Source organism: Schistocerca piceifrons, chromosome 2, assembly GCF_021461385.2.
Source record: "Schistocerca piceifrons isolate TAMUIC-IGC-003096 chromosome 2, iqSchPice1.1, whole genome shotgun sequence".
Taxonomy (NCBI): Eukaryota; Metazoa; Arthropoda; class Insecta; order Orthoptera; family Acrididae; genus Schistocerca; species Schistocerca piceifrons.
The window spans coordinates 780,439,577-780,466,455 of NC_060139.1; the positions used below are offsets into that span (position 1 = coordinate 780,439,577).

At 39.8% G+C, this 26,879-nt stretch overlaps 1 protein-coding gene across 1 annotated transcript in view; it reads left to right on the forward strand.

The window, feature by feature from the left end:
* The window catches only part of LOC124777919, a 242,139-nt gene that overhangs the window by 83,841 nt on the left and 131,419 nt on the right, over positions 1–26,879 (forward strand). Inside the window, exon 5 of the mRNA XM_047253471.1 lies at positions 17,690–17,910. Within this exon, the coding sequence (XP_047109427.1) occupies positions 17,690–17,910 (221 nt within the window). The remainder of the gene's footprint in view (positions 1–17,689; positions 17,911–26,879) is intronic.

Here is a 26,879-nt window from a genome sequence, read left to right on the forward strand (position 1 = left end):
GGAGTTTAGGGACAGTGTAACTAAAAGACTTATAGGACACATCGTGAGACATCAAGGTATGATCAGCTTAGTAATGGAAGTGTGGGGATAAAAATCATAAAGGTAGCTCGGGACAAAATACAATAATCTGGTTCAAATGGATGTACGTTGCAGTTATTACACAGAGATTAAGAGCCTTGCAAAGGATAGCCTAGCATGGAGAGTTGAGTCAAACCAATCTTTTGACTGAAGATGGAAAATCAAAACAACAACAACATAAACATGATAAGAGTTTTGTTCTTGTGATGCTTTATTTAATGTATGTGAACAGTTTTCCTTCATTCAGCACATTCTTTTTTATCTGGACTTTTTATGCTAGTATAAAGGGTTTGTAATACTCGCTACTGTGCATTGTATTTCTTAACACAAATTTGTGGATAATCTTTAAATGTGAATATGGTGTTTTAGGGCTAACAATTAATTAACAAATATTGATTGAAATACACAGATAATTGTAACCAATCATTTTTATTGATGACCTGTGTTTAGTTTTCTGTTGCTGCAAGGTATCCCACAATGTGTGGGAGTGTGTTTGTACAAATCATCTGTTTTGTTAATTTAAAGAAATCATCCTGGTGGTGAATGTATAGTTCTGTGACACATGTAATGGAATGATCAATGAAACTAATGGTTATTTGTTTGTGTACTATATATGCATCGAGAGAAATTGCTGCAACTTACATGCATGTCAGCTGGTGCTGATGCTGTAGCCTGAACTACTAACATTGGCCACTTAAGACTCATAGCAGTGAGATGGAAGAGGTTTGCCACTTGGACTGTTCTTCTTGTTGTGCATGATAACAGAGCATGATCCTCTCCTGTGCCCCTCGCTCCTCTGGCAGTTGACATCTTGTGGTGCGGTATTTCAGTTTTGTGGATAATTTTGCAGCTAATTAAATAAAGCATTTCGCCTTAAAGTTGTGTTGAAGAGAATATTGTAAAATTGCTTACTTTTGGCCTGCCGCAAGGGGTCCCATTTGTGAACAAATTTCCTATGGTTGACCACACTAGTGTTGGTATGCTTTTCTCTAAAACTATTTGTTCAAATCAAACTAAATTTGAAACATGCACAAGTTGTCATGTCGCATTTTTATCATAGTATATATTTGAAAAAAGGTATATGATCTAAATAACTGGCATTTAAAATATTAAATTATTTATCAAATCTTTTATTTGATTGTCATAATTCGAGTACATTTTAGTTAAAGACATGTACCATGTTTAAGTGATGTAGATGTTTTGGTTTCAGAGAAAATTGCACCTAAAGCTAAAAACTTTGTAACTCCAGGAAAATGCATTTAAAGTTTTTGATCATCTTTTCAACCTACAATCAAAGTTAACAAGGTCTGTAGCTGTCATCATTATGGGTTTCTGTACCCTGGCTTACCTTTGAGGCCCTCGTTTGAATTGTGGCCTCTTTTGTCATATATAGGGCACTTTCCTCAGCCTCCTGCACCCTCAGCTGGTCAATTGATAAAAGTGCGTTCTTCATGTCCAGTCCATGTTCTATGTCCACACCATTGAAAACTTCCAGCCTGCTGGCTTACCCATCATTGAAATACAACACTGCATCCATGCCACCAGTTCTCCCATGGATGCATTTAGCAAGTAAGTTTTTGTTGGCTAACACTCTATAGATAGGTTTTACAGCATCTGCTAGTGACATTAGTAGGGAATGGTTATTTTTATATACATCAGCAGTTACACTAGTGCTCTGATTCTTACATCATGATGTAGGGTGCTTTGAACAGAGAGAATGATGGGAGTTCTCTGCTATCTTTAATCTTATTTCTATTGTTAAACTTCCTTATTATGCAAGTATTTTTGATCTGCACTGATGAAATGTAACTATGAACACAGGGAGATTAATTTTTAAGTGAAACTAAAACTGAGTGCTGAACTGGTGTTTAGCTGTTACCTACACTCACTTAGCACCAAGTTGACCAACTTGCAAAGCAGTGATCAAAGAATGAATAAGAAAGAAAAGACAAAGTCAGCTGCAGCCCTGATAAGCACAGCTCTATTAACAGAAGCAGAAGGGGTTGTATTGTTTAGAAAATGATCTTTCTTTCCTATTCATATGCACCATACATACAAAAACCAAACGTATTCTGTTTTGGAAGGACTGGCGTGTCACACACAATAAAAAAGAATTCATCATTTTGGTGATTTTCACTTCCTGTTCCCCTTAAAGGGGATAGGTAATGGATCTGCTAAACTGTCCCAGTAACTATTGATGAATTTGTTAGATAAGTTTACAGGCAGACACAGGGTCTGTGTAATGACAGAATTGGCTGCTTGGGATGCCAAGCTGAGACAAAATTTGTGTTTTGGGGTATCATAATTAGCAGCAAAAATTGAAACAGGTGTAAAGGTACACTAATAGAAGCAAAACAATCCAGTAAACATTTATCTGCAAGTGAACCATTCATGAGATAATTGTGAAATTATGTTTAAGACCTGCCACTGACTTCAGTATCAAACATTATTCTAGTTAGTGTAAAAGTATTTGAAATGTAAACTTTCAGGTGAAGCCCCCATTTCATTGGGCTCAAATCATACCAAAGACTTGTATTAACAAGAAATACTACATTTGCATGTTGCATACTACAATTTACTATCTGCTGTTTTATCTGTTAAAGGTGTTCCCCATGTCAAGCCTCACACATGGGGGGGGGGAGCGGCAATATTGTGTTCATTATTGCATTGAGTTGCATATTCTTTCAGATATCTTCAGATTATCTTGTACATCTTGACAAGTTGTACAGTCTACTTTTAGGACAATCACTGATAGAAAAATCCAGAGGACTGAGGTTGGATGGCCTTGGAGGCCAGTATAAAATCTGTGCTTGATCTATCCATCTTGGACCATATTGTCACATTAGATATCGTCTTCCATAAACAGCAGAATGTGCGTGCACCATCATGCATGTTCCATTTTCCCGTTGTTGCACGAGGATAGATAATCCTTGGGTGAAAATCTTTCCCCTTTAGATGAGGGTTTAATAGAAATTTAACATTTTGAATACTTTTGTATCAACTAGTCTAATATTTTGTTCTGGGATCAGTGGTAGCTCGTAACCACAGATTCACATTGATCTTGCAAACAGCTCCTTTGTGAACCCATGTTTACTGGAACTTTTTTTTGCTTCTGTTATTGTGTACTTTCACAAGTGTCAGAATTTGCTAATAATTGTGATTCACCCTGTACGTAGGATAATACACTCATTCTGTTGTTTATAGATAAATAAATAAATAATAAATCTTGTGTGTTCCATAGAGTGATGCGAATATTTTCATTTGACGCCATTTCAGTGGCGGATCAGTTAGTTTAAATTGGTGTTGTCACCAGTAATCAAACCCGAATCCACCACATGAGAAGCATAAAAACTACCATTCAGATACAGATTGGGATCATTATCTTTATGACATAAGTAAAGTGCTTCTGATTGAATTTATTAACCTTCGGGCATTTTGGGTAATATGAGGGGTGTTCAATATGTAATACAACAGTTTTTTTCTGAAAGCAGGTTGGTTTTAGTCACAATTCCAGTGTCCGAATATTTCACCACTTCTTTGCCACAAAACTATTTTTCAGGTTCCACTCCTCTGATCAACATCAGAGCCAATGTTGTGCTGCATAGTAATGGGGTAACAGACTTTCAACAACCAACTGGTTGTTTTCCTTCCATCATTTTCTTCAGTCGAATGAAACTAGTCAAATTTTTTCCCTCACTCACTGGGTTTAAGTGGTTCCACTCAATTTGAGACAGCCGATTAAAGCAAGTCCCCATCGGCTGTGGCTGTTATATGAATCCTTTCACTCACTAGGTTTGTGTGATTTCATTCAATTCAAGACAACCGACTGACACAAGTCTCTGTCGATTGCAGCTGTTATACGAATGTTTTAACTCGCATACCTCGTTTGATTGGTTTCATTACGTACAAGACAGCCAACTGAGACACGCATCTGTCGGTTACATCATTTATATGAAAGTTTTCACTCAGTCTCTGGGTTTGAGAGATTTCATTCCCATACTACTTTGCCATTTTCTGTGGGTGCAATGCTCGTCGGGGGTGCCATTTTCTGTGGGTGCAATGCTCGTCGGGGGTGGGCGCCCAGTGCCACCACCATGGCCTCCTCTTGCTGCTGCCAGGGCCAGGGGTCCAGCCGGTGCGAGAAGGTAGTGTGGCCAGCATGAGCATAGCACTACCAGGATCTGCACTAACAAGAACAGGCGATCTCCTCAAGCCGACTGCTACCCTGGCGCTGGCAGCAAAATTACACTGACATGGAGCATGCGGGATGCTCAGATACAACTAACTAAAAAGACTGGTTGGTTTCACTTAAAAAAAAGGAAGAAGAATGAATGAATAACTCGGCCAGTATGCAGAACACTAAAGGTTTCTGTTGACTGGATTCACTCAAAAGAAATGAATGTGTAATAATCCAACCAATAAGTAAAGCGACGATTTGCTTCTTTCCATTCAGTTGCTCCCATAGACTGGTTTGAATCTATAGAACGAATGAATAATTCAACCGATATGTAAAGCTACAACGGAATGAGTCTATTGTTTCTCGACAACTGACTGAATCAGTTGTTTTCAGTCGATTGTTGTCAACACTAGCGCTGCATCAATAACCTCCCCATCATCCACATACTACTTCCTGCAGAGTGCATACTTCCCGCAGAGTGCATCCTTCACTGGGTCGAACAGATTGAAGTCGGAAGGTGTGAGAACTGGGTTGTAGAGTGGATGAGGAAGAACAGACCAATGAAATATCGTTAGCTCCCCTTGAGTGCGCAGAGTTGGGTGAGGCCTTGGGTTGTCATGGCAAAGGAGAAGTTCGTTATAATTTTTGTGGTGACACACACTTGAGCCATTGCGTCAATTTCCTGAAGGTAACAAAATACACTTCAGAGTTGACTGTCACACCTTGAGAGAGGACATCAAACAGAAGAACCCATTCAGAGTCCCAGAAGACCGTCACTATGACTACCAGGTTAGGGTGCAGCTTTGAACTTTTTCTTCATAGGTAAGGTGGCATGGTGCTACTCCATGGATTGCCATTTTGTTTCTGGTTCCAAGTGATGAACCCCAGTTTCATCACCTATACAATCTTTCACAAAAAATTGTCATAAAGTGCAAGCAATTCCACACAAATGGTCCTTAGGTCTTCTGTGAGGTGGCGAGAAACCCAATGAACACACATGTTTGAGTACCCAAATTGGTGGACGAGTGTGTCGGCACTACCGACAGAGACATCCAGTTGGGCAGTGAGGTGTTTGCTTGTGGACCATCAATCATCTCGAATGAGATTTTCTGCATGTTCCAACATTGTAGGGGTCACAGCTGTGAGCAGTTGGCTGGTTTGCAAGCAACTGGACAGTTTGCATTGCGTAGCAATGATGATACCTCGCCCAGTGACTCAAAGTGCTTTTGTTCACTGCCAGGTCTCCATAGACATTCTGCAAGTGTCTATGAATGTCATTGATGCTATGGTTTCCCGTTAAAGGAAACTCTGAGACAGCTCAGTGTTTGGAATGCATCTCTGTTACAGATGCCATTTTGTACCTACACATAGCGCCACCACCTGTCGGAACTTCATGAGACTATAGGGGCTGAAACGGGGAATATTCCATGATCTCCCACAACAAATTCTTCCAACAAGCAGAAATATATTTTGGGGGGGGGGGGGATATTGTGACACATACTATTGAAAAAGAAAAACACCAGAAAGGAAAGAAAATAAAAGAAAAAAAACCTGCAAAACATCCAGAATAGATTCTGTTTCTCCGAATAGGAATACTGTGAGCTTAGGTGATGAACTACCTACAGCTACAACTGTCCCTTTCAAGATTTGAACTATTACTGGCATCTGTAAGAGCATTCTTGTTTCTATATAAAAACGGGTTGTATGAAAAATTGTATATTGTTAATGTAGTACTGTACTCTTAGAATCAGCAAATACACCAACATTCATCAAAGTAAAAGCAGTGTGATCTTTAAATAATGATGAATATAGTAATATCAAATATCTGTCTTGGGACTATCTAGCCCTTCATACTATACAGCCTTCACACAAATGCAGCTTCATTAAGGCATTACAAACAAGAATCTGTCTCAATCTTTAGTCACTCTTAGTGTCACGTGCAAACTTCTTTTGCTATATGAAAAGTGCGGATTTCCTTCTTATACAATATGTATAATTTCACACTTCGTGTAACTAAGTTAAACATTATAATATATTCTTACGGTGGCCTTTCCTAGAGTCCAAGGAAAGGCAAGTAATGTCTGAAGGAGTAAGAGGGTGGTGGGCACCAAATGATATGTTGCTTGTTCGTAAAAATATTCTCGAACTTGTCCTTGGTGGCCGGTGTCAGTACGCAGTCAGAAATTGACAAAATAAAACATCATGGTTATGTTTACAGAAATGCTTTCCTCAGGGATTATCACCACTTGAGCAGTAGTTGTATGAATGATGAGTTTGTCTTTGTCTGATGTACAGTGTTTGAATAAATTAACTTGTGAAGACAAAATATCAATATCCATAAAATATGTCATTCAAACACTTGTGACTGAAGTGCCATTGCCACAGACAGGTAACAATTTTATGTGGTGTGAGGTAGTTCAGAGTTATTTCTGATAAAATATTACTTAGTCAGTATGTGTATTCAAATATGGTTAAAGAAACAAGGATAACAATCATGGTTTTATTTTATCATCATTATTTTTATGTAGCATTCATTCATTACTAATAACACAAAAACAGTCATGAAGTTTGTGTTGCGAATATTTAGTTTGTTGCTTGTGAGCAATCACACCCATCCCCCCAAAAATAATTTTTTAAAAAAAAGTTGATTGTTAATGTTAGGTACATGTTGTACAGTCAGATCCATCCCCTATTAACCACATCAATAGCAGATAAATGTTGAAAATTAAAAAGAGGAAAAAGATAATTAACTTGAAAAAATTGTAGAATTATAAGGGGACAGAGTGGCAGGTCAGTAGCATAGCCTTAGGAGGTGAAAGTCCAGTACTGCTGATAATGACATTTAGAAGCAGAAATAGCTAATCCTAGCATTCCTCAGGGAGGGAAGAGCTAGAAGTTTTTGAAGGATGGGAAGGAGGAGCAGACAACTTAGATGCCAGGTTGAGAGGGGCTCGCCAATTGTGAGAATGTTGCGAGAAAAAGTTAATCACTTGCTATATATCGACAGAAATAATCAGTTTTTGAAAATATAATTGCTTAGATAAAAAAAATCTACTCACAAAGTGGTGGCAGCAGCTACACATGTAAAAGTTATGGAAATTTGCAAGTTTTCAGAACCAGTGGGTACCACTTCTGGCAGAAGCTTTGAAGAGAAAGGAAGAGGGACAAAGAAAGAGGACTGGCGAGGTTGAGGAAATTGAGAGAATTAAAGAAAAGTCGCCAAGAATGCTGTGTCGGGGGAGACTTACCAGATGGGACTAGAAGAAAAGATTGATTGTTGGGGACTGCACCAAATGAAATTTGAAAACTTTATAGCTTAAAGATGGAAGATAAGGGTAATAAGCAAGACAGAGATTACTGAAAAAACATTGTGCACAAGTTAATAAGAGTGGAAAGCTAAGTCTGTTTTGCTTAGTAAACATTTGAGGAAGAGTGTGGGGGATTAACGGTCAGAAAATAAAAGCTAAAACTAAAAGTGAGTGAAGGAAGGAATAGCCACTGAGAAGAAATGCCGAGGCTGGAGAAATTAACGTATATTAAGGTCAAACGAGTTCTGAGAAAACTGATATCTGGCTCTTGTTGTGATATAAGCATTGAGGTCACGACTGCCATGTTGTAGAGCATATCTTTTCTTTTATGACCTGTTAATCCCTCCACCCTCATCCTCACCTGTTTACCAACTATATTGGACTTATGTGTTGACTATCATTAACTCGTGCACAATGTTCTTTCTGTAATTTCTGTATTGCTTATTACCCTATCTTCCACCTTTAAGCTCTCAGATTTTCAAATCTCATTTGGTGCTATTCCCAACAATCAGGATATCAGCAACAGCATATTGTGTGTTTGCTGTATACAGCATCTTCCTATGCCCATTCATCCTAACTAATAACTTGGTCGTAGTCATGCCAGTGTCAATGTGAAAGACTGAACAGTGTTACATAACAGCAGCAACATGACGTGTTGTTTTACCAGGTGGCTCTCCATTTGGTAGTGGGTAGCGTAGGGCAACTTTTACAGGCGGAACGGTCACGGGAGCTGGAGTCATAGTGTAGGGAAATGGGTGCAGAAGGAGCAAAGGATCTGACAGCTATTCTGGGTGTGGTGTGCAATCTGTCAGGCAGAATGGGCGTCATTTGAGGGCATGGTTTTAGAGTGTCACAAACTTATTAAATAGCTGCATAGTACGAGGGTCATTCAATAATTAGAGAGACAAATTGATCTGGAGGAAAAATCATTTACTTTTACAAAACAATAGTTTTTCTACTGTTCAACAAAATCCCCTTGAACATTTGTGCACTTTAACGCCCTTGTTGTCCTGCAACCTCTTCCCACATAATGCCTCGTTCAGTGCACCAAATAAATGGAAATCACTACTTTATAAATGAGGACTGTAAGAGAGATGAGGCAGTACTTCCCAGGCTATTTTGTTGATGGTTTCACAGGTTAGTTGAGCAATATGATGACGTGCGTAGCCTTGCAGGAGAATCACACCTGTCCACGACATCTCTCTCATGGCTAGCTTCACCTTGTTTAAAAGCAAATCCGAGTAGTATTGGTGGTTCATTGTTGTACACTGCTCTTCAAGATAATCTCAAAAAACTGGACCTTCAGCATCCCAAAACACCATTAACATGACTTTTCCTGCTGACGCTTGGGGTTTGAATTTTTTTCTGGACAGGTGAGTTGCTGTGCTTCCACTCCATGCTTTGTCTTTTTGATTCTGGCTCATAATAGTTAACCCAAGTTTCATCACAAGTTAAAATTTTGTTGAGGAAGGGCTCACCTTCTCTTTAATAATGTTCCTTTAGCTCTGTGCACACTCTCAACCTTGTTTCCTTGTGTAGCCACGTCAACTCCTTTGGGGCCCATCTTGCACATGTTTTGTGGTACTTCAACTTGTTACAGATGGCTATGGGTCTGAGCACTATGGGACTTAACTTCTGAGGTCATCAGTTCCCTAGAACTTAGAACTACTTAAACCTAACTAACCTAAGGACATCACACACATCCATGCCCGAGGCAGGATTCGAACCTGCGACCGTAGCGATCGCGTGATTCCAGACTGTAGCGCCTAGAACCGCTCGGCCACCCCGGCCCGCATGTTACAGATCATGTTATGAATTGCACCAGTACTAACTTGAACCTTATCAGCTATCATTTCTACAGTCACATGGCAGTCTGCATGAATAATGTCATCAGTCCTACTTTCAAGTGAGAGAGTCGAAACTACAACTGGTCGGCCAGAACGGTGTTAGTCAGTCACGGTGTCATGACCATTTTTGAACTGCTCTACCTACTTCTAAAAATTTGCGCAATTCATACAACCTTCACCGCAAATTTTAGACATTCTACAGTACATATACTGTCACTGGTTTCTCACCTTCAGCAAGTGAAAAACGAATAACTCAACTAATGTGGACATTTCATGTGAATTCACCATCTTGAAATGTATTTTTGAGGTTATATATATATATATAATCTGCTTGTGTCTGTATGTGTGGATGGATATGTGTGTGTGTGTGTGCGCGAGTGTATACCTGTCCTTTTTTCCCCCTAAGGTAAGTCTTTCCGCTCCCGGGATTGGAATGACTCCTTACCCTCTCCCTTAAAACCCACTTCCTTTCGTCTTTCCCTCTCCTTCCCTCTTTCCTGATGAGGCAACAGTTTGTTGCGAAAGCTTGAATTTTGTGTGTATGTTTGTGTGTCTATCGACCTGCCAGCGCTTTCGTTCGGTAAGTCACCTCATCTTTGTTTTTATATATAATTTTTCCCACGTGGAATGTTTCCCTCTATTATATTGATATATATATAGGGAAACATTCCACATGGGAAAAAATATATATATAAAAAAAAAACAAAGATGATGTGACTTACCGAATGAAAGTGCTGGCAGGTCGATAGAAACACAAACATACACACAAAATTCTAGCTTTCGCAACCAACGGTTGCCTCATCAGGAAAGAGGGAAGGAGAGGGAAAGACGAAAGGATGTGGGTTTTAAGGGAGAGGGTAAGGAGTCATTCCAATCCCGGGAGCGGAAAGACTTATATGTGTGGATGGATATGTACGTGTGTGTGAGTGTATACCTGTCCTTTTTTCCCCCCTAAGGTAAGTCTTTCCGCTCCCGGGATTGGAATGACTCCTTACCCTCTCCCTTAAAACCCACATCCTTTCGTCTTTCCCTCTCCTTCCCTCTTTCCTGATGAGCCAACCGTTGGTTGCGAAAGCTAGAATTTTGTGTGTATGTTTGTGTTCCTATCGACCTGCCAGCGCTTTCGTTTGGTAAGTCACATCATCTTCACAACAGTGTTGATACATCAGTTGATCAGGGCTCATCCCAGTGATGCCAACTTAAAGCCATAAAAGTACCAAACTTCCCCTACTAACAGTTTTTTCCCTAGACCAATTTGTCTCTTTAATTATTGAATGACCCTCGTACATTCATGACAAATATAATACCGAGTGACAGGAGATGTACTAAGTTGTTTCTTGAGGGATCAGCAGTGCCAGTATTGGTTGTAATGGCCTGGGAAATCTGCTTTTGAACTAGGTTGGTGGGATAATTAGATCCAATGGAGGTTGAGGTGAGAACGGTGGTGTATTGTCGTAAAGAATCTGCACCTGAACAGATGAGTTTGCCTTGAATGCCGGGGTTGTATGGGAGGGAATGTTTGGTGTAGAAAGGGTAGCAACTATCAGAATGTAAGTACTGTTGTCTGTTTGTATGTTAAATGGGAAAATAAGTGTGTAGCTGACCTTGAGTGAGGATGAGGTCAACATCAAGGAATGTGGTGTGGGATTAGGAAGGCGACCAAGTGAAATTTAATTGGGATAACGTATTTTGAGATTCCAATAATTTTAACAGGTCGCAGTCTCACCATTAGACCATATGGCAAAGATGTCATTAAGTATTTAAACCAAGCTGGGGCCCAAAGACTTACAGATCCCAGGAAAGCATCCTCCAATTGACCCATGAGAAAGTTAATAGGAAGGAGCTAACCAAGCTGCTATGGTCAGGCCCCAGATCTGTTTGTATGTCAGCCCCTCAAAAGTATAGTAAGTGATGTTAACTACAAAGTTGATAAAGGTGAGGAGCAACAACATCACAGTTTTGGAATCAGGTGTGCACTGGTTGATGTAATGTTAAGCAGCAGACAGACCATGTGTACGGGAAATTTTGATATGTAGAGAGGTGGCATCAAAGGTGATGAGGAAAGTGTGTGATGGGAGTGGAATGAGCATGGATTTCAGACAACCTAGGAAATGGTTGGCATCCTTAATATGAGAGGGCAGTGAAGCCAACAACTCTGGGTAGCCAGGGGTCTTAGGAAGGTAGTAGTAGGTGGGGGTGTGGGGTTTGGGTGGAGCACGAAGTTATATGGATTGACTTGTTAGTCCTTGTAAGGGGGTCCTAGATATTAAGGTGGGACTTTAAGTCTGTTCGACAGGTATCGGATCTTGATGGCAGATGCCATACGTAGAAATGCCAGAAAGCTGGCGTAGACCATCACTTCAATACTCTCATCAGTCAAGTATCGCAATGGTTCATCCCGTGTCTGCTAGGATTACAGTGATTGATCACCAGGATGATAGTGATAGAGCCATCACTTTTAAAGGCAGAAAAGCCTGCTGTTTGCAGAGGACAGGCTAGGGTCATGTTATAGGGCCCTGAGAAAGAGTTGTGAAGAATTGCTGGATATTTTTGTCTCTGCTGCACCTGGCAAAATGTATACTATGAAACGTTGGATGTTCGGAATTCCTGGAAGGTTTGTTAGGGGCGATTTTGAGGTAGTGGTGGTCGATAAAGTTGGGATCGTGGTCCTAACTGTTCAAGTAAGGGTTCAGTGTCAGGTTTGTCATTGGAAAGTTTGAGGTTGGATTGCAAAGCGTTACTTACAGTTGTCATTACATGGGAAGGGAAGTAAGTCTTTAACCAAAGCAGCCTCTAGTTGCAATTTGAAGTTGGCTTGGTTGATGATACCATCCAAGGAAAGGTGAGGAACACGTAACTGCAGGACTTTGTTGATGGAGATAAGTGTGATTATTCCAGTTCCCTAACACAAAAGGTTTTTTTGCTCCAATTACTTCCTCTCTCTGTTTGCCCTGTTTTTAAGGTTTTGTCTGTTTTCACATCTTTTTTACAAACTTTCCAAGTCGCGATTTGTTGTAATTTTCTCTTATCAAAATTTCTTTCTACCATATAGTAATGACCTTACAATTTTTGTTGGAATTTTCTGAGATGTTATACATTCTTCAATTTTTTGATTTTTTTACTGTGCTTGTTTTTGTTTTTCTCTCAGTTTTCCTCCTCTGCTCGTTTTGCACCACTCCCACCATCTCCAGTACTAATACCCTCCTATTTTGCCATGATGAATCCCATCACATATAATACTCAGTTGTTTCTAAAACATGCTTTTACACTATCTAATGTAAGGTTGCATATATTGTGTCTTGAAACCTGCTTGCCCCTGGGAGCTACCCCCCCCCCAAAGGCCTAACTTTGAAAGTCTCCATTTCTGGGTGTAAATCCCACTCTTATAGGTTCAAATACAGCAATCTGTTACGTTTACCTGGCAAATCTGTGGCCTGTAAACCACATGTGCCAATTTCCACTCCACCAGACTTCTCTCCTCCTACAAAAACCCATGGTTATCTGCCTCTCATGTTTACTTAGATGGTATCATCCACCAAGCCAACTTCAAACTGCGACAACAGGCCATACGTCACCTCCAAAAGCTGTCCTACCTTCTCCTAGACTACCACAATGGTGGTGTTGCCATTCTTGTCCCACTCCAGCTCCCTAAACAGCTGCAGCATCAACCACTGTTCCTCTCTTACAAACAGAGCTTGGCTAACCTCCTTCACATTACCCAGCTTTCACCATAGCTTCCCAGAACAATGGAAACTCATGATCACAGGAATCAGTTACAACAATATACTGTTCCCAACCTCTCATCTAATTACCTCTCCCCAACCTGAATTATCTGTATTATCCAAGAGTCTCACTTTTCTAAACTTCCATTTAATAATGATGCTTTGGTTAAGGACCTACTTTCCTTGCCACGTAATGTCACCTGGAAGTATCATTTGCAACCCAATCTCAAAACCTTTCCAACTACAAACCTGACACTGAACCCCGCCTGGAATAGTTCTGGCCATGATGCCAACTTGATACACCAACACTACCTTCAAATTGCCCCTAAAAAGCCTTCAAAGAATTCCTAACATCCAGCAATGGTTCAGAACTGTTTCTCAGGTTTCTACAATATTACGCTATCCTGTCCTTTATAGAACTCCAGGCTTTTCATTTCTTAAAGTGACGATGCCATCATCATCCTTCCAGGAAACAAGGAATCCACCACTGCGGTGATTGATCGATGGGATTATACAGGGTGATTAAAAAAGAATACCACAACTTTAGGAATTTAAAACTTTGCATCGACAAAAGGCAGAGCTAAGCACTATCTGTCGGCGAATTAAGGGAGCTATAAAGTTTCATTTAGTCGTACATTTGTTCGCTTGAGGCGCTGTTGACTAGGCGTCAGCGTCAGTCGATGCTAAGATGGCGACCGCTCAACAGAAAGCTTTTTGTGTTATTGAGTATGGCAGAAGTGAATCGATGACAGTTGTTCAGCGTGCATTTCGAACGAAGTATGGTGTTAAACCTCCTGATAGGTGGTGTATTAAACGTTGGTATAAACAGTTTACAGAGAATGGGTGTTTGTGCAAAGGGAAAAGTTCTGGACGGCCGAGAACGAGTGATGAAAATGTAGCACGCATCCAGCAAGCATTTGTTCGCAGTCCAGGAAAATCGACTCGCAGAGCTAGCAGAGAGCTGCAAATTCCACAATCAACAGTATGGAGAGTCCTACAAAAAAGGTTAGTTATGAAACCTGAACGTCAATACCCGAGGCGATGGATCGGCCGCCAGGCAGCCCGTGACAGAGCACTTCATCACTGGCCTCCAAGAAGCCCTGATCTTACCCCCTGCGATTTTTTCTTATGGGGGTATGTTAAGGATATGGTGTTTCGGCCACCTCTCCCAGCCACCATTGATGATTTGAAACGAGAAATAACAGCAGCTATCCAAACTGTTACGCCTGTTATGCTACAGAGAGTGTGGAACGAGTTGGAGTATCGGGTTGATATTGCTCGTGTGTCTGGAGGGGGCCATATTGAACATCTCAGAACTTGTTTTTGAGTGAGAAAAAACCTTTTTAAATACTCTTTGTAGTGATGTATAACAGAAGGTTATATTATGTTTCTTTCATTAAATACACATTTTTCAAGTTGTGGTATTCTTTTTGAATCACCCTGTATTACTGAGGGTCTGTACTTCTACGTACAGTATCTGCTATAAGTATCCCATCCCGTGGTTCAAACTGAACTACAGTCCCTCCTTAAAATATCAGACCCCTCACAAGGACTAACACCTCAATCCATAGAACTTCTTACCTCACCAAAACCGCACTGCCCACCTTTTACCTTCTTACTAAGAACCACAAACCCAATCATCCTGGCCATCCCAAAGTGGTTGGCTTCAATCCCCTCCTATATTAAGGACACGTATCATTTCCTAGATTGTCTGCAGTCTGTGCCTATCCCACACCCACCACATACTTTGCTTGTCACCTTTGATGCTACTTATCTCTGTATCAGCATTCTCCACATACATGGTCTGTTTGCTGCCTAACATTACATCAACCAGTGCGCACCTGATTCCAAATGTATGAAGTCCTTGCTGCTCACCTTTATCAACTTAATACTTACCAACTCTCACGTTACGTTTGACGGGCAGACATACAAGCAGATCAGGGGCATCGTTGTAGCACCCAGAATGGCTCCTTCCTGTGCCAACCTTCTCATGGGTCATTTGGATGGTGCTTGCTTGGGAGCCTTAAACTTTCAGTCCCCAGTTTGGTTTAAATACTGTGATGCCATCATTGCCGTAAAGTCTAATTTTACAAGGTCCTGTTCCAAATCCCATTTCACATTCCTTGATGTTGACCTCATTCTCATTGAAGGTCAGCTACACTCTTTTGTTCCCATTAAACATACAAATACACAACAATACTTGCATTTTGACCGTTGACATCCTTTCGATGCCAAATGTTCCCTCCCATACAACCTTGGCATTCAAGGTAAACTGATATGTTCAGATGCAGACTCTTTACAGCAATACACACCCATTCTGACCTCACCCTTCACTAGATATATTTATCCCACCTGCCTAGTTCGAAAGCAGACTTCCTGGGCCATCACATCCAATCTTGGCACTGCTTATCCCTCCAAAAACAACTTTGCAAACTTCTTATCCCTTGATCCTATCCTGGTCATGAATGCATTGAGCAGCTACTTCAGCAAGTGTGTTTGACACTCTAAAATCATGCCCTGAAATTAGGCCCATTCTGTCTGATGGTTTGCCCACCACACCTAGAGTAGCTGTTACACCCTGTGCCCCTTCTGCACCCATTTCCCTACCCTATGGGTCCTACCCCTGTGACCATCCCCACTGTAAGACTTGCCCTACAAACCTTCCTACCACCACCTACACCACCCTGTAACTGGCCTGACAGTTCCTATCAGAGAGCCACCTGTAAAACATGTCATGTATCAACTGATACGTAAACACTGCTTGGCCTTCTATATTGGTGTAACTACCATCAAGTTATCAGTTAGGATGAATGGACATGGGCAACACACACACTAACACCAGTTTCTCTGAATGCTGCAGTTGGGAACTGCCATTACAACATGTGCTTGGTTCTTGCCATCCACCTGGCCTGAATTTATGTTAGATTAATTTTTTTTGGTCTCGGCATTTCTTTTCACCAACTATTCCTTTTCTTTACTCCCTTTTAGTTCTCTGTATCTTTTATTTCCTGACCTGCTAACTCCCGCTACTACATCTGTTTACCAAGTATATTGCACTTAGCTTTCCACTGATACCAACTCATGCACAACAGTTTTTCAGTAATCTCTGTCGTGCTTGTTACCTTATCTTACATCTTTGTTCCCTCAGGTTTTCAAATCTCATTCTTTGCAATCTCCAACAGTTGGTCTTTCCTTCTCGTACTGTCCTGTAGGTCTCCCCTGACCCGGGATTCTGGGTGACTTTTCCTTAACTCGTTCCATTTCCTAATAATTGCCAGTCCTTTTCCCTCTTCCCTTCTCCTTTATCTTCAACTCTTCTGACAAAAGTTGTATCCACTGGTTCCAAAAGCTTGCACATTTCCCTAACTGCCTTGTGTGTAGCTACTGCTGTTATTTGGTGATTAAATTGTTTTATCTGTCCCTTTATATTATATTCCATTCACTATGTAGATTGAAATCATTGCTAAACTTTTTAATAATATACAGTAACACCAGAAAGCACACAAGCCAGGCCTAACACAGGTAGGGGAATTTGAATGGGGTACACAGTGGGCTGTAGGAGTGGGGGGGGGGGGGGGGGGGAGGAGGTAAAACAAAGGGGGAGTTCATGGACAAACAAGACTGAGAGTAGTTGTGTGGAATGAAGTGGCAGGGATGGGCAAATCTGTGTGATAGGGGCAGAGACTGAGACAAGGAAGTTCTCAAGACCAAAGGGCCTTAAGGACAATTCTCGTCTACATCAATCAAAAAAGATAGTGTTTAGGAAGGATAAAAATTACATGGGTTGTAAACCAACCATTGGAGTCAGGCATGTTCTGTCATTGAGTGATCAAATTTGCTCTTGGCCACAGTTTGACAAGGGCTATTCAAACAAATGTACAGCTTTCTGGTGGTTGTACCCACTTAAAAGGCTGTGGAAAAATTAAGGCAGTGTAGGCATATGGTGATTATACTGCCTACATGGTTGGCCTTGCCTTTGACCATGTTAAATGTGTCTTGACAGGACTGGGGTAGGGTGTGGTTGGATGCACAGGCAGGCCTATGTGGCATGTGGAAAATCATCTTTCACTTTTCTTTAAATTTTTGTGAATTTTTAATGCTGAGACAATTTACTGGTTATCGGTTAATACTGTTACATTGCTTATCTCCTATGCTGAAACAGTTTTTCCCATCTCCTGTATGAGCACTGATAAATAATTTGCACGTAATTTATCATACCGTTATCTTAAGAATTGTGTGTGAATTTTGTTACAGCGAGCCACAGTAGTGAAGCATGGCTTGCAGTATCAATTAGAACATTTCTATGTGAATTTTTCCATTATTCCTGAAAATAAATTAAAATAATGGGATTAAGAGCCAAGCACCATTGTGTACCATATTTTATATCTCGGGACACTACTGTGTGCTGCCACATTTTTAATGCTAGAGTAATGTTTCTGCTTAGTTAGATTTCTTTTTTTTTTTTTTCTTCTCAAAATTCTTAGTTGCAGCCATTCATTTCTTATTGGTTTAACAAACTTGAATATTTATGTAATTTTGCCTGTATGTTGTTTCCAGATATGTTATCAGTGGATGAAGACGCATCAAAGCTGAAGGAAACAATACGTATGGATCATTGTTACACTAGTTTGTCTCCATCCTCTGCTCCATCTACAACACCATCTGAGAGCACTACTACTACTGCATCTGAAGTTCAACCTGCTGTTAACCACATAAATTCAGAGTCGCAGAAAACTACCTCTTTTGGTAGGGGAGCAGCACGTGGGACAAGAGGCAGGGTGAGGAGGATGTATATATTATTTATTGCAACAATAAAAAATATCATGTGCTTTCACACTGCATCCAGTTATAGGATAAAACAAAATGGGCTTGAATTTACACAGCACCACTGACAAGGCGAAGGGGGGGGGGGGTGTTAGGGAGATACAACAGCTGAGGCAGCGTAAGGTTTACCAGTTGATATATCATATTGGTCCAGTCCATAACAAGTCTACACAATCTAAATATTTTTTGAATTCGGTAAATTGGTAATTGCATTTCATTCACACCCCCATCTAAGTGCAAGTACTGTTGCTCCAGGCTAGAGGGTGATACTGAAAGACAGTACAGTAGTTACGGCAGTGGACATGTTTGGAAGGAATGGTATTCAAATCCCTATTCACGTAGCCAAATTAGGGCTTCTTTGGTTTCCGTTAATTACTTAAGGTGAATGTCTCTGTGGTTTTTTTTTTTTTTTTTTTAGTCAGCTTGTGCTACATTGACTTGTATACAAAATTATGATTGTGCAAGACATTGGAAAGTGGAAAGATTTTTATCAAGAAATGCTTTTAGTTGCCTTTAGACACTGTGTGGAACAACAGTGAAGCACATTGTTGTTTTTTCTAATCTCGGTAACACTAGAACGGTAGAAGGGGCCAAAATGACCTCTGTCATACGTTTTACGTTCATTGTCATATCCAATTTACTTACTTTGTTAATGAAATTATGACTTTTTCTAATTTTTTCTCCTCTTTCTGAAGATGTTTTAGTATTTACAAAATATTTTAATTTTCTTCGCCATTTCATTCAGTATACCTAGAACGGTGGAAGGGGTCAATTTGACCCCGCTGTAATTTCCCTTCTGAACATAAGTAAATTATCCAACAATACAGTGGCTACAGTGAGCAGTAATGCAGGGCAGCTGCCCCTCATTGTTGCAACTTGACACATGTACATTCCAGTCGGCCTCAGCTTATGTTGTCACTCGGGCAGTTTTTGTCCGTGAAACATGTTTTTGAGCGTGTATCGTAAACATGGGCTTTCTGATGAAGAAGTGTTACATCTCTTAGAGAATTACGAAGTTGAATCGGAAATTGTCTTCACTGATGAAGATGATGATTATGTACCTGACACAAGTGAAGATGAAGATATGGTGAACAAGGGACAATTAGTGGGAGAGCATTCAGATGCTGATATGCGTCAATCATCACCTCTTTCACCACTGCAGGTACAGTTGGAAGCTTCTACAAAGGTGATTGCAAGGGATGGAACCATGTGGGGGATTGGAAATTATTCATCTTCTGGAAGGCGGTCAGCTGTGAATGTTGTAAAGGAGAGAGGAGATCGCTCTGCTTATGCTTGCCAATGAATAGACAGCTCTGTCATCAGGGCCTTCAGTCTTATTTTTGATGAAACAATGCAACAGTCTTATTTTTGATGAAACAATGCAACATCTTATGAACAAGTACACAGAATCAGATGCACGAAAATTACTAAAAAACAATGAGTGGACTGTGTCACTTGAGGAACGGGAGAAACTGATAGCCATCGTGTATGTTCGGGGTGTATTGTGCACAAGAGGTATGCCTGTTGATGATATCTGGTCGCACTCTTGGGGGCCTGCTTTTATCAAGGACATTATGCTGAGGGACACATTTCTGGAGCTTCTCAGATTTATGCATTTTGATTAAAAATCAATCCGTGCTGAACGCCTGGCAGCCAACAAATTCACTCTTGTATCTGAGATTTGGGGAAAGTTCATTGAAAACAGTATTTGTGCTTACTGCCCTGGAGAAAATATAATCATTGGCAAGCAGCTGGTACCAAGTAAAGCAAGATGCAGGTTTACTCAATTCATGTCCAACATACCAGACAAATATAATCTCAAATTCTGGTTGGCTGTGGATGTAACAACAAAATATATATGTAATGTTTTCCCGTACCTCGGCAAAGAGGACACTCACGGAGAGAAACAACCACTTGGGGAGTACTTCGTTCTGCATCTTATGGAGCCACTTGTAAATCAATGAAGAAATGTGACCACAGACAACTTCTTTATGTCTCTTCAACTTGCTAAAAAAATCTGAAAGAAAAGAAAACTTCATTAGGTGGTACAATGAACAAGATCCACTGTGAAATCCCCGATAAAGTAAGGAAGCTGAATGCTGAAATACAATCCACCACAATACTGCACAATAGTGGCAACATAGGCTGCACCTTGACTGTATACCAAGGAAAGAAGAATAAAAATGTCACTCTTATGACGACACTGCATGCTGAAGCAAGGAAGGGAAGAAAAAACCTGAAACCGTAATGTTCTACAATGTAACAAAGTACGGGGTGGACGTGGTTGATCAAATGTAAATGTACTATGAAGGTTGCATGTAGGAGATGGACAGTGCATGTCTTCTACAACATACGGGACATGGCGGCAATAAATGCATGGGTCATCTATAACATAGTAATGGACAAGAAAAAGCAAAGGAAGACGTTCTTATTTCAACTGGCAAATGAATTCAAGGGAACGAAAGAGCGAGAACATCAGGCAAAGGAAGAGGATATGGGGCTGAAATCGCGTAGAAAGCGCCAGATCAGCCTCTGCAAAGGCAACAAGACCAGCAAAAACTTTGTAAAGTGCCACAAAACCATGTGCAGAAAATGTGCGCGCAAAACAGAAATCACCTGAGGTAAGTGCATTTAGCAAGCTGCAAATGACTTTGAAAAGTAATACAGAGCTGTTTGTAAAACACATGTGAGAGCAAAATGAACCAAATTTACTAAATGTGTCCAGAATTTGTATGAATATTTAATAAATAAAAATCTATAGTTAAGAAACTTGTAGCAGTAGCTACAAAAAATTTGTATGATACTTTGTTGTTCAAAGAAATTAGTAATTATTATTTTTAATTGTAAATAATTGTTGTGATTACTAGAAATAAATTATGGATTAACAAACACTTTAAAAGTACTTGTGTTAGTAAAATATGAAAATATTTTATGTGGGGTCAAAATGACCCCTTTCTGCCATTGTAGGATTGTTGAAACTCTGCCGTTCTAGTTTTGATAAGCTGACTTCGTTTACTGAACTACAGAAACTGCTTTACCTCTTTATTGAGTGGTGTCCAATCTGCTGTTCAGTGTTACAGGGACATTTGCTTTTTGTGGAAACATAGGCATCAATTACTGTTGTGACATTCTAGAATACATTTCCTCTCCTTGCTTCCACATATTGAAACAAGATTTTGGCTTTCTGCAGGGTAATGATGAACCTCGTATTGTTTGTCATTTATGTGCCATCATGTGGGAAGTGTTTCCAGGATGTCAGATTTTTTTATGGGTTTACCAACATATACTCTGGACCTGAGGTCATGTGTGGCTCCCTTCCAAATAAGAGAAGAAATCACTGCAACTTGCAGCACATAATAAAAGAGACTGTCTGAATTAGGCATTTGTGACAGATTAGTGAACAGCTTTAACTCTAACGTTCCAACATGTTTCCTCGAAACCAGTCAATGTGGTATCAGTAGCTGAGCATTTTGCTATAGAGTGGTCTCATGCTCCACCCAGAAATGTCGTGTACTGGATCGGACACAAAAATAGCAAAGACTGGTGTGAACAAATTGTATACTTACTAAATATGTGAAACTTGAGTTTGTCCTGGTGTGTAAAATGTTTAAAAAACTGAATAGGAATGCAGCCATGCAACGTCCTTGACGACTGCCGATATTTCAACGGGTAAAACATCCCATCCAAATAAGTCCAAGAGCCCTTTGTTGGCTAAGGCTGTGTGAGTGCATGTTTTGTCATGCAACAAGCACACTCCTCTCATCAACTTTCTCTTACTTTTGTTATATATAAAAACAAAGATGAGGTGACTTACCGAACAAAAGCGCTGGCAGGTCGATAGACACACAAACAAACACAAACAAACACACAAAATTCAAGCTTTCGCAACAAACTGTTGCCTCATCAGGAAAGAGGGAAGGAGAGGGGAAGACGAAAGGAAGTGGGTTTTAAGGGAGAGGGTAAGGAGTCATTCCAATCCCGGGAGTGGAAAGACTTACCTTAGGGGGAAAAAAGGGACAGGTATACACTCGCACACACGCACATATCCATCCACACATACAGACACAAGCAGGAAATATGTCTGCTTGTGTCTGTATGTGTGGATGGATATGTGCGTGTGTGCGAGTGTATACCTGTCCCTTTTTTCCCCCTAAGGTAAGTCTTTCCGCTTCCGGGATTGGAATGACTCCTTACCCTATCCCTTAAAACCCACTTCCTTTCGTCTTCCCCTCTCCTTCCCTCTTTCCTGATGAGGCAACAGTTTGTTGCGAAAGCTTGAATTTTGTGTGTATGTTTGTGTTTGTTTGTGTGTCTATCGACCTGCCAGCGCTTTTGTTCGGTAAGTCACCTCATCTTTGTTTTTATATATAATTTTTCCCACGTGGAATGTTTCCTTCCATTATATTGTTCTCTTACTTTTGTTTTGAATTCTCTTTTTAAATTCTTTTAGGGTCTCTCAGTATCATTGTGCTTTGATGGTGGCCCCACAAGGCAGAAATTCCACCAATAAAATGCCATCCCTAAACACTGAAGCTATGATGTTTGCCCGAAATCATGGTTCTGAATTTTTTAGCAGATAAGGAATTGGTGTGGCGCCATTGTGATGACTTTTCATTTTGTCTCAGGCTTGTACTGGGTCACCCTCATTTCATCTACAGTCAGTAGTGGTCAGAAAATCCTCGCCATCCAATTCAAGTCACTCAAGAAAGTATGTGGTGCTATGGACTCTATTTTTCATGTTATGCCCCGTCAGCTGTTTTGGGACCAATCTTGCTCACAGTTTTCGGTATCTCAGTGTTTCTTAAGTGTCTCGTGTAAGAGAGTTTTGGAGAATTGTGGGAACATCACAGAAATATCATCCACTGTCAATCCGTGGTCTTCATGAAGAGTTTCCTTTATTATTATTATTATTATTCCCCCCCCCCCCCCCCCCCAACACATCAGCCAAAATGGACAGTCTTCCATTTCTCTGTTTGTCACAAACCTTTGTTCTGCCTCCACTAAGCTCCCTTCACCATTTAAATACAATCTTTCTGTTTATAACAAGCTCACCGTAAACCGTTCAGATTCTCAAAAAAATTTGGCAGGTCCTGCTGCTTCTGCAAATATGAAGCAAATCACAGCATGTGGCTCGCACTTGGTGGTATTTCTTACCGATTACGGTCAAAGTGTACTTACATTCTGAACATGCCTTTTATATGAAAACAGTTTAAAAATTGAGATAAATTTACAAAATGGTATTTTGAAAAGCTGGTTTCATTTCTATTTCTTTTGGTTCTAGTTCTTTAATGTATCTGTTTTCAGTGTTAACATTCTTATTTCATTTTCCATGAGCATACAGTGTATTTTCGTATTGGCAGTGGTGTTTAACGTAGATAACTTACTTTGTGTGATTTGAAACTGTAGGTTCTGTTACAGAAACTAGGCTCGCATGTTGCACGTCTGCCTGTAATTAGATGTCACAGTTAACTTACAATATTGTTCTTACTAACTCAACATAAATATTCTCTCCTTCATCTCCATCTCATTTACTGGTGCAAATAACTGGTGCCTTCAATATTATTTAAATCTGTATCAGAACAGAAAATGAACGAGATTGTAATGAATATTACAAACTACCATTTATGCAGAATATTTGTCTCCAAAGGTAATCTGAGCATATTAAAATGTATGCAAACCACTGTGTACAACTTCTTCATGAAACTCCACACCATAAGTGTTGGAATAAAGCACGATTTTCAGGCTGCAGTTAGTTTCTGTGCACTTTTTGTAACAGTAAGCTGACAAAATTATTATGTGTAGTTTTATGTATTTCAGCCTTGAACAGTTTTGACACTGTTTTTGTTATGCTTACATGACTCATGTAATTACGTAATTGTGAAAGGTGTTTTGAAATTGTACCTTGTCTGCTCAAATACTTTCTTGACACTGTTCTTAATATTTAATATCATATTAATATATATAATATTTTCAAATTTTTCCAGTGATGATTTGTCCTTGTATTGAATGAATTTAAGTCAATGGCAACATGCTCCATTCCTAATGTTGGTTGTGGTAATGTCATCAGTTTCTTTGCAGAAAGCAGTAAATCTTGTATGACTGTGGAGAATTATGAGATTTTTCTGTTTACTTTCCTCCATCTTTACAGCACAGCATCTTTACAATAAATACTATATTTGGTTGAAGCACACTAATCATGTTGATAAATGTGTTTACAGGTGTTGCCAGGATTGTTTCATGCTAATTTAGATCAAAAGTTAATATCATCCAGTAGGTTCAAGTTTAGTGTTACACAACAGAGCAGTTTCTTAAACTAAGTTCAGTATCTGAACTAAGGTCAGAATTGATCTCCAGTCACTAGTGTTTATACAGTCACCTGTAAGTGGATCACTACTGTTCATGACATTGTCACATATAATTGAAAAATTGTAAACGTTATTTTAGTAAAACATGGTGTTCCAATTTGCTGTCGAATCTTCTGGCTTCTTTCCATTAACATTTGCACTGTTTTAAGTGTAGTTAAAACTTGAGTTGTGTTATTTTGAAACTTCCATTATTTTGTAACGGGAAGTAAATAATGAAATAATGTGGTAGCAAAACATAAGGTTATTCTGACAACTAAAGAACCGTTGATGTCCTGTTTTACCACAGTAACTAATATATAATAAGTAAAATATTGACAACTCGAAGGAAGAAGGTACAAAAAACTATAGAGCACACCAAACTGTAAAGAATTCGATTGGCTTAAAAACAGTTGTTTTATTATTATTATTATTATTATTATCATGCCTTCGTTTTGTGAAGAGACCTTGGCTTTAATTTTCTGTAGAGCGCTAATCACTTTTTTAGTCTAGTAAGCAAATGATGGGTACACAAACATTTGCTGTTTCTTTTGTATATCTACTTTAAGCATCACTAAAGGCAAGTATTGCAAATTGTTTCATAAAGTGAAACCGAGCAAGTTGGAATGGTTGTGAGACAGTGGACTTTGTTCAGGAAGATGACTGTTGAAATTCGTGCTTGGGCATCCAGATTTGGATTTTCCACAATTGCTTATGGCAAATGCTGGAATGAAGGGCACAGCTGATTCCCCCCCCCCCCTTCCCCCCCCAATCTCTCTCTCTCTCTCTCTCTCTCTCTCTCTCTCTCTCTCTCTCTATCCCTCCCTCCCTCCCTCCCTCCCTCCCCCCCTCCTCCTCCCTTTTCCCCACCAACCCTCAGCTTCGCATCCCTCAGAAATAATAAAATAATGTATAAATAAATAAAAACCTGTTCCCTTCTCCAAGTCAAGTTTCTATAACGACATTGTCAGTGAAAGACACTAAACCCTAATTTTCCTTTCATCAAGTGAACACTATCTCACTTTCTTCTGGCACATGTTACTGTTTTTCTTCTGGCACTGACAGATGACAAGGAATACCAGAGATAAAGCATACCAGCAGACTGTTGTCATTCATACAAACTGAAGCAGTTCAGACTTATTGGTACAGGATGGAATAACTGCCTTTCAAATCTGGTACACTTTTGTAGAGAAGCACTGCCATAGCAATATTGTACCTTGTTATCTGAGCAGCAGCTGCTTAATGGTTGGAAGTATGCAAATCAGTTTTAGGTGTTCCAGAAAAAAAAAATATTTCAACTACTTCCCATACATCAACAGTGAATAATTTTGAATGAGGGCAGCTGCTTACTGGCATATAAGCAAACTGTGTAATTTATTCATTGTTATAGCTAATGTGTAAGTCATCTTTATGCGTAGTGGGGTTACATATTATACTTGGTAAATTTCCTCGCCTCTTATTCCAGCTGCAGGTGATATATTAGAAGGAACATTGGTGTCACCTCTTTAGCTAAAATGTCTAATTTTATCATCATGATTCTTGTGCAATGTGAGCTTTGGATTTTTGGGATTAAAGTTCTTTGGCATACTCTATCTTTCTTGTAGTTTCCCCAATGGCACATCTTTGAACAGTTCTGCGACATTTGCACACTGGCTAAAGAACTCATGAAGAAATGTACTTTTCTTAGAATCATCTCCATTTCCTCTGTTCAGTCAGATTGATAAAAGTCACAGACTGTCGAATGATGCTCAAAAACTGATTGAGTGAGGCTTTTGTCAGGAACTCCATAGTCTGTCATTTGCTTGCCCTGTGTCTAGATTTATGTGGTTGTTCCATGTTAATTGAGCTGGAGAGATACTTCGAAAATACTTGACAGTTGTGATTGATTCAACTGACTGATCACTGACAGGTTTGTCATACCACAGACAGTAGTGGTCCTACTTCTCTCTAGAGGAACAGTTTATACTGCTTTCACTTCTGATAGCGCCACGACTGAATTCTGTTTACTAGCAAATCCAATTGCATTTTGGTTTGGATGTTAGGTGCATATTTATTTTGTATACTAGCCATATGGAAGGTTTTCTGGAAGTTAAGAAACACAGCATCAATCTGAACTCTCCTATCTGCTGCTGTCTGGATTTGTAAATGAATAGAGCAATTTCAGTTTTACATAAATGGTACTTCTGTAAACCGAGCAGGTTCTTAAAGAACAGTTGCTTTGTCTCCAGGAAAGTTGTCATACATGAACACAACAAATATTCTGCAATTCTACCGTATATTGATGTCTGTCAGAGGGTCTACAGTTCTGCATATCTGTTCTGCAACCTTTCCTATAGATGAAGACAGTCTGTGCCATTTTACAGGCATGTGGTACATTTCGTTGTTATGTACACCTGTGATAAACTGTTGATCGAAGCGAGAGTGGTCAGAAGTTGTAACTGTTTTGTGATCTTTGATGAAGCAGTTTCAGAAGCCTTTTTTGTATTTGAGTCCTAGTCTATTATCTATTTGGTGCCTTCATAATCAGCAACCATCAGGAGAGATATCTCTGTTAAATAGACTTATTTTATGTAGAATTGACT